The sequence below is a fragment of the Scleropages formosus genome, chromosome 20 (genome assembly GCF_900964775.1).
Source record: "Scleropages formosus chromosome 20, fSclFor1.1, whole genome shotgun sequence".
NCBI classification, from domain to species: Eukaryota; Metazoa; Chordata; class Actinopteri; order Osteoglossiformes; family Osteoglossidae; genus Scleropages; species Scleropages formosus.
In genome coordinates, this window is record NC_041825.1 from 7,187,996 (window position 1) to 7,196,803 (window position 8,808).

At 45.2% G+C, this 8,808-nt stretch overlaps 1 protein-coding gene across 1 annotated transcript; it reads left to right on the plus strand.

The window, feature by feature from the left end:
* The first annotated feature begins 294 nt into the window (after window positions 1-294).
* LOC108926337 (fascin-like) lies at window positions 295-5,182 on the plus strand. The gene is made up of 5 exons (XM_029246565.1): window positions 295-1,321; window positions 3,219-3,375; window positions 3,744-3,865; window positions 4,044-4,211; window positions 4,439-5,182. The coding sequence occupies exons 1-5, from the start codon at window positions 496-498 to the stop codon at window positions 4,642-4,644; spliced, it is 1,479 nt and encodes a 492-aa protein (XP_029102398.1). The 5' UTR covers window positions 295-495; the 3' UTR covers window positions 4,645-5,182.
* Window positions 5,183-8,808: the final 3,626 nt, after the last annotated feature.

Below are 8,808 nucleotides of genomic sequence, written 5' to 3' on the forward strand. Positions count from 1 at the left end.
GATAGAGTATATAGAGGGGGCATATATAATAGCATATGTACAGAATATAATATAGTGACCATATATGTATATATGCTATATAATATTCCCCTCTCTGTCTCTCTCTGTCTCTCACTCTATATATACATTTTTTTTTTTTTTTTTTCCCTGAAATTAACATTTAGTTCTGCCATCTATTTCCCAGAAGGCTGTTACCGAGCAGTAAACTGGCAGAGCGTACAGCGTAGGAGTGGGGATTCGAACTGACTTCTCTCTCTCGAACCCCGGCTCAGAGGAGAGGAGGAGCTGCGGCGGCACTGACATCACCGGCGTGTATAAAAAGGTGCGGGCCGAGGTGCGCGAGCCTAGGCTGCAGATCGGCGAGCGTCCGCGCGCGCGCGCTCCCGACGTCGACACCGCCGGCATCCCGTACGGTACAGGCGCGCGCTCTCTCTCTGTCTCACCTTCAGCCTCAGCCTCACCGGCGCCGGGCGGATCGTTCGTGCACGCGCAGCCATGGCGAGCGACGGCACCGAGGATCCGCCGCAGATCATCCAGTTCGGCTTGATCAGCTGCGGGAACAAGTACCTGACGGCCGAGACGTTCGGCTTCACCGTGAACGCGTCCGCCACGAGCATGAAGAAGAAGCAGATCTGGAGCATGGAGCAGGACGGCGACGACTCGAGCTCCGTGCTCCTCAGGAGCCACCTGGGCAGGTACGTGGCGGCCGACAAGTACGGCAACGTGACGGCGGACAGCGAGCGCCCGGGCGCCGACTGCAGGTTCGGCATCGCGGCGCACGACGACGGCACGTGGTCCCTGCAGTCCGAGGCGCATCGGCGCTACCTGGGCGGCACCGAGGACCGCATCACGTGCTTCGCGCAGAGCATCTCCATGGCCGAGAAGTGGGTGCTGCACATCGCCATGCACCCGCAGGTGAACATCTACAGCGTGGCCAGGAAGCGCTACGCGCACCTGAGCTCCGGCGCCGACGAGATCTCCATCGACAGGGACGTGCCGTGGGGCGTGGACTCCATGATCACCCTGGTGTTCCAGGATCGGCGCTACCACCTGGAGACCTCCGATCACAGGTTCCTCAGGAACGACGGCGGCCTGGCGGCCGGGGCGGACAGGAGCACCGGCTACACGCTGGAGTTCAGGTCCGGGAAGGTGGCCTTCAGGGACTGCTCCGGGAAGTACCTGTCCCCGAACGGGCCCATCGGGACCATGAGGTCGGGCAAGAACTCCAAGGTGGGCAAGGATGAGCTCTTCGTGCTGAGCCAGAGCTACGCCCAGGTGGTGCTCATCGCCGGGAACGACAGGAAGGTGTCCACCAAGCAAGGTAGGTGTGGAGTTGAGAGGCCAGGTGGTCAGCTCAGCTTGTGCTCAAGCCCTCTATGCTGCAGAGTCTCTTTTGTAGAAGTTCAAAGCCCCTGTTTGTTGATGTGGGATCAATGTTATTGGAGCTCATTGACAGTTGTAGACTTACCATGGGGAGCTCTGAGGAAAGGTGGCTGCTGGGAGCTCCAACAAAGGGTTAAGTGCAGTTTGTCTTGGCCTAACCAAAAACTTGAGGGGCGTTGAGGATCACACTGCTCCTTTTCGCTCTAAAAATCCACGAGTCATTTATTGAATGCTGATTTAAGAGATTTACAACCTGCTCCTCCACCTAAAACTAGGTGGTAGATGTCACCGAAAATAACTCGGACACAGGTCAAACTTCTGAGTGTTTGATATTTATTAATTTGAAAAGTAGGAGTTCATGATTTGGGGAGAAAGTGTTTGAAGATGTTTAGGATTGAGTTCAGGATTTAATGTTTGCCTTTGGGAGACATTGATTTCTATTTCTCTACAGACTGAAGAGAAAGCCAAACTTAGTATGGCAAATGTATAAAGAGCTATTTTTTAAAATGTTTGTCTCACATGGCAATCCATATCCAGATTTTGATGTTTGTATGTTGCCACCCCCCATCACTATCTCATTAGTCTGCATGAACTCCGTGAAGCAGTTCCTTTCAACTATGAAGCTCATTTGCATATTGAAGTGCATTGACTATTTGTCAGAGGAAGTCCATATGTCAGAGCAAAGGCCCAGCCTGTGCACTGCTTACTTTCCCACCCAGCTTCTTGTTTATTTTGCAAAATGATTTGGCGCAAGGATTTTTAAGCTGATGTGCATGAGACCCTTTTCTCCAAAGTGATGTACAACTCTGAGTAAAGTGCATTTCAGCAGCTGATGGAAAGCTATAGATGTACCCTACTAAGGGTATTCATAAGCAGTTAATTTCTGGATTTCATACATAAGTTGCTGGGTCAATCAGGGGTCTGTCAGAGGGACTCCTGCATGTAGGAGAACAAGGGTGAAATACCACACTGGTCCTCTAACTTGGTACATGCAGTTATAATCAACTTTTTTTAGGGTGGAGTCTATGGACGATCATGGAATCTTTGCCTTCTGGCAAAATCCTTCAGTCTACAAACTCGAGTTTAAATGCAGATGTGTTGGGCTGAAGGAGCACATGTTCATCTCACATGCTTGTTCCTGATGGGCTACTTAGGCTCGTGCTCTTCCCATTGGAAGACTAATCAGGTGTACTGCATGGCTAACACTGCTCATGTTTTTGTAGTGTTCAACTTCTCTAGATCATGTGCAATGAGCTCTTGCTGTTGAGCTACAGTGAAAGCACCTATGTGATCAACTCTATTGATTAGCTTGGAAGATGTGGTGGGTGGTGGCTCTGATTGTGAGGATTTGTGCATCGTTCACATCCTTTGTGTTCTTCAGATCTGTTATGCAACATGGGCTGCTTCTACAGAAGCTGGAATACATCTTTGCATTATTTTGAGCAGATGCAGTCCCCTTTCTCATTTTGAGATGCCCGAGGCACATGTCTTGCACAAGATGAATTTGAGCTGTGTCTAATTCCACTGTGATTCCAGGCCAGTGTATTAGTCAATGTTTTTCCATCTCTTGTTTGCATGAAGGTTAAATCTGCTGGGTGACTCCCCCCCAAATTACAGGTCAATGGGACTTTTTTTGGGTCTAATTAGTACAGTAATACATTAAGGGAATAGAATTTTACTATGCAGGGCTATATAGGGAGGTAATGGAAATGACTCCATTCTTCAGTAATTGAGAATTAGTCTCAACAGCATCAGAAGGCTGAGTTAAAATGCAAATATCAAAAGTCCAATTCTGTGCCAGTTTGTCTAAAGTGATCTCAACTTCCATGTCTCAGGTATTGACTTGTCAGCCAATCAGGATGAGGAAGGTGACCAAGAGACCTTTCAGATGGAGATCAGCAAGGACACAAAGAAGTGTGCTTTTAAGACCTGTGCTGGAAAGTACTGGACGCTAGCTGACAACGGCGGAGTGCAGTGCACAGCTACATCCAAGTGAGTCTAATTTGATATCAGAAGCTTATGAATCATAACACATCTACTGAGAGATTTGGCAGTACCCATGTTGGTCAACTTGGCCTTAAATCTCATAATTAGATTTTTCATAGACCATGATAATGCCATCATAAGCAAAGGGAACCATCCAAATAACTGTTTGCATTGGTAATTTAGTGGTTAATATCCTAGCACCTGATATCTGTGCTGTTAAAGGTCTATTGGCAAACTCCTTAATTTAACTGTCCCCTTTTTTTTTTTAAAAGGAGAATCAAACTAGGACAGTTAAAATTAGGAAAAACATTTAAATTTAACATGAGGGTAGATGGTGTGCTTTTTGTTCAGACTCAGGTTGCTTGTCTATCCAGGTCAGAAAACTGCTATTTTGAAATTGAGTGGCGTGCGAGGAAAATAGCTCTAAAAGCTGCCAACGGGAAGTTTGTGACGGCCAAGAAGAACGGACAGCTTGCTGCCACCAGTGATTCAGCAGGTGAGCGCCAGTTATAGTAGATGTGCTCTTGCGTGTTGCATCGATCATGGCACCATGTGGCCAATTTTTGCAGTGTAAATTATGGCAAATGGCTTAATATTGCAAGTTGCTTTGGAGAAAAGCAACAGCTGAATAAATGCATCATTAATGTGCCAACTTGACCTAATGCGTTTTGCAGGGGAAACGGAGGAGTTTATTATGAAGCTTATTAATCGACCAATCATCGTACTCCGTGGAGAGCATGGCTTCATAGGCTGCAGGAAAATGACCGGAACCCTGGACTCCAACCGCTCCTCATATGACATCTTTCAGCTGGACTTCAATAATGGAGCTTACAGTCTCAGAGGTTAGTTGGAGCACAGGGTCTAGGTGTCTCAGTGGGAATGACAAGGAGTTGGTACCTTAATCTTTAACTGAAGGTAATGAGTGGCTGTTATAGTGCAGAATTTTTCTGCGCTCAAATTTTTCGTAAAAGTGCAATTGAGAAAGATGTCAAAATGAGTTGCCTTTTCAAAGGCAACTAAAACAAAGTAGCCCTTGACTGCCCTGACTGACACAATATTCTCCATTAAGATTCCACTGGAAAATACTGGGTGGTTGGCAGCGACTCGTCGGTGGTGAGCAGCAGTGACACCCCAGTGGACTTCCTGCTGGAGTTCTGCGACTACAACAAAGTAGCCATTAAGTCGTGTGATGGCAAATACCTGAAGGGGGACCACGCCGGGGTCCTGAAAGCCAACACGGACACCATTGACAGCTCTACCCTCTGGGAATTCTAAATGCACTTTTGCAATCGGCACTTATTTACTTGTTTTGCATGCACATGGGGTTTAGGGGGTTCCAAAGAGCACAGGGCAGCTAGGGATGAATGAGTGGCTCTGCCTCAGACATGTACCTAAACTGTAGTGCTCAGGTCATTTGTGGGGGGAGAACTACTGAAACATGCTAGTGCTTTTTTGCATTATAAAGGCAAGCTGTATTTCAAAGGTCTAAACTGTTGCTATTTAGCTGTTGACATCTCTGCTAATGACTACCCTCATTCTGTAACTGCAGGAAAAACTACACTAATGGAACAATTGTTGCATAAGTCTAACTTTGCATCACTTTACCCTGTAGAAAGGGAAACATAGTAACTGCCTTCTATTAATTGTGCCATAAAATAATCAGGGCACAAAAGGCAACTCAACAGTGAAAGATGTAATAAAGTGAAGGTAAAATAACATTGCACTCAGTCACTGATTTACTCCTGGGTGAAGGGTGCTTTATTTCTACATGGGCAAAGTGCTGCTGTTGCAGGTTCAATTTTAAAAAAAAAAACAGGGCCATGAATTAGTCACATCTCATCCATTGTAGCTGCTGGGCTGTGGTCCATGAGTTTGGGGGGGAGGAATTACATAAATCTCTTCAAAAGGGTCTGCAGCTAGGAAGATCCTCTTGGTAAGGCTTAAGTGCTACTAAGTAGTGTGTATCTTGAAGGCTTAAAACTGGAAAGGTGAAAAATTCCTTAAATCTAGTTCAACTAAAGGCTATGAGGGAAGCCATTCACTGGTTTCCCCTGCCACCCTCCCAGTATAGTACACAGACTCAAAGTGTGGCTTTTAGCCATAGACCAAAGAAGCATGTCCCAATCAGAAAGCATTGCTTCATTAGTGAGCCAAATGCCATTCTTCACCCTCATGATGTACCTCTTCTATAGTAGTATGAACTGAAGGCAAAGGCTAGAGGGGTGTGTTTGAACTGTACCTTTTTGTATTTTTGCTCTAAGACATTCCATTCTTACATGCTTTTCCAAACTCTTTTCAGATGTGCCATTCCTATAAGTTGAATCAAAAGCTGAATAAAGTTTGTGTACAAAAACTCAGGATTTCTTTCATTAAAATTTTTTATGCAGAATAGTTTCTTGGGATCATGTGATGGATTTTTAACCATTATGCAGCCATCACAACCCGTACATGTATAAATGTCAAGAACACACCAAAAAAATCATTAGATTAATGCTTGAGTGATTATTGATGATTAATACATAATTGCAAGAGCCATGTCTCAATGAGCTTTAGGTCTCCCCTGTCGCTTAGAGAAATACAATGCATCTTCCCAGCACAAGCTAGACAAAAGCACACATCTCTCATCATCCTATGAAAATTGCTCTGGGCAGTACTTTACCTTATAAAGGAACATCTGTTAACTTATTTCTAAGAAAAACTGCCTCACTGAATAGCTTAAATCATTAATGAATCTACTGAAACTTCACACCTGTACAACATTTTAATGCTTTTCACAGTCCTCATTTACATTTACTTAGCTGACACTTCTTCAAAGCAAGAGACAATGTTAAGCTACTTAAAATCACCTATTTGTAGAGCTGGGTAATTTTTACTGGAACAATTTAGGGTAAGTACCTTGCTCAAAGATACTACAGCTAGAAGTGGGATTAGAACCAACAACCTTTGAATCCAAAGGCAGCAGCTCAAACCACTACAGTACCAGCTGTCCTACTTCCACAGTTAATCAGTGAAACTGCAGAGTAATATGTACATGAGTTTCCTTGTACTTCCAGCGTGTTGGCTTGCAAGTCAGAACAAGATGCTAAGTCAGCGTGGGAACTGACACATGGGATAAAGAGAAGGGAAAGCTGCAGATGAGGAGGAGGCCCAACTTACTCCCTAGCACTGACCTCAAACTACAGCATCAAAGAAACAAACTGGTGATCTGTGTGCACGATGTTATAAAACTCCAGAGCAAACTCTCACTGCAGACACTTGAGCTCACTGTTGCCATAGGAACCATTTGAATGAGTCATTTTAGGGTTTTGACTGCAAGGCAAGGATTTGAGAGTTTAGGGTGAAGCACACATCCTCCACTAACATGTAGAGTTGTCAGGATGGCTGAGACCGTTGTCAGCTAGCGTCCAGTACTGATGGCTTTAAGGTGCCAGACTCAAGGTTCAAAACCTTCTCTGCAAATGGGGCTTCTGGTCTCCAAATGGAGGCATGGGTTCAAATCCCACTTCTGACACTGCATATTCAAACTACCAGGTCTGGGGCTGAGTACCACATTGTGCACCTGGATCCTGGATTTCCTCACCAACAGACCCCAGTGTGTGCGGATGGGCGGAAACACCTCCTCCCCATTGGCACGCCACAGAGAAGCATCCTGAGCCCACTGCTGCATTCCTTGTTCACACATGACTGTGTGGCCAGTCACAGTTCCAACACCATCATAAAGTTTGCTGACGATACCACCATTGTGGGTCTGATCACCAACAATGATGAGACGGCCTACAGAGAGTAGGTGAGGCTCCTGGCAGAGTGGTGCCAGGACAACAACCTGTCTCTCAATGTCAGTAAAACTAAGGAGCTGGTGATTGACTTCAGGAAACAGGATATGGCTCATGCACCAGTCTACATAGGAGGGGATAGTGTAGAAGGGGTCAACAGCTTCAGATTCCTAGGGGTCACAGTCACTGCCAAACTGAGATGGACTGAGCACACTGCATCGACCATCAAAAAGGCCCATCGACACCTCCACTTCCTCAGACGTCTGAAGAAAGCCAGGATGTCGACTACAGTCCTCACCACTTTCTACAGGTGTGCTGTGGAGTCTGTCCTCACAGGGTGTATTACATCCTGGGGTGGCAGCTGCTCCATACAGGACAAAAAAGCCCTACAGAGGGTGGTCAAAACAGCTCAAGAAATTATCAGCACACACCTACCAGCAGTCCAGGACACCTACACCACATGCTGCCTTAGAAAGACGATGAGCATCATGAAGCTCAGTCACCCCGCATGGGCACTTCTCTTTTCTGCTGCCTGGAAAGAGGTTCAGGTCTATTCGAACCCACACTGCTAGGTACAGGAAGAGCTTTTACCCCACTCCTGCAAGAGTATACCACACTCACCAACGTGCCACCTTTTGTAACTGGAGTTGGACTGCTCCTTCCAAGCACATTGGTAGATTAAACTGTCACTTTTAGCATTCTCATGTTCTGAGTTCTCTGGCTGCTTACTGTTATTTACTGTTACCGTTATTGTTATTAGCATTACTCATTGTCATTGTTTTGTGCAGTATTATCTATTGTTTTTGTTCACAGTCTGTGCAGAAGTATGCAAAAAGAATTTCATGATACTTGTACGTATGACAATAAACGAAGTTGCAACAGTTTTGCATACAATTATCAAGATACATAATATGCAATATTTCATACTATGTGCCTTTGGATGCCAACTATATGCCATCGCCATCTGAAATGGTTCTTGAGAGGCCAGGTCTTCGCAGCAGCAAAAAAAAAAAAAAATCCCCAACTCCATAACTGGTCTTCGTTTTCTAACACAAAATGAGTCAAATAATTTGAGCTATTTCATTAGTTCTGAAGACTCAAACAAAAATGTTCAAAAGATGTAAGAAATGTTTACTGCCATAAAGAGTAACTTTTCAATAAAAAGAATTTCTGAATATAGTAGTAGGGTCCCAGTATTAACGAAATGTGGCTGTGTGTGTCACTGGCTGACCTCTGAAGCCACAGAGGAGACAAAAGTGAAAAGGCAAATCTTTGGGTAAATGGACACAGCTGTGACAGAGTGGTAAGAAGAGTACCACTACAAAGGCTCCAAAAAAGATGTGACCACATGCTGAACATATTCCTGACAGTGAAGACAGGAATCACAAAAATGTGGAAAACAACGGTGTGGCTTGAAGATGATGCCGTGGTGAGCTCAGTCTTTGAGAGGAGAAGCTGTAAGTCGACATCCTGATGGGTAAAGAAGATCAGAGGGTGGCAGATGTGGCCAACAGATGCTACATGGGGGCTTGGAGAAGAACTGCCCTGCTTCCGGCCATCCAGACACAAACAAGTCTAGTGAAGATTTGCATTTCAGAAGTTCATTCTGTGAAGCTACAGGTTTTAAGAACATTCTTACTTTTAAAAAACCAAAAATGAAATGAAA

Excerpts from the sequence above, each read along its gene's own strand:
- LOC108926337 (XM_029246565.1), top strand. The coding sequence starts at position 496 with ATGGCGAGCGACGGCACCGAGGATCCGCCGCAGATCATCCAGTTCGGC. Across the intron at positions 3,376-3,743 it reads CAGTGCACAGCTACATCCAA|GTCAGAAAACTGCTATTTTG; the intron begins GTGAGTCTAATT and ends TTGTCTATCCAG. Across the intron at positions 4,212-4,438 it reads TGGAGCTTACAGTCTCAGAG|ATTCCACTGGAAAATACTGG; the intron begins GTTAGTTGGAGC and ends TTCTCCATTAAG.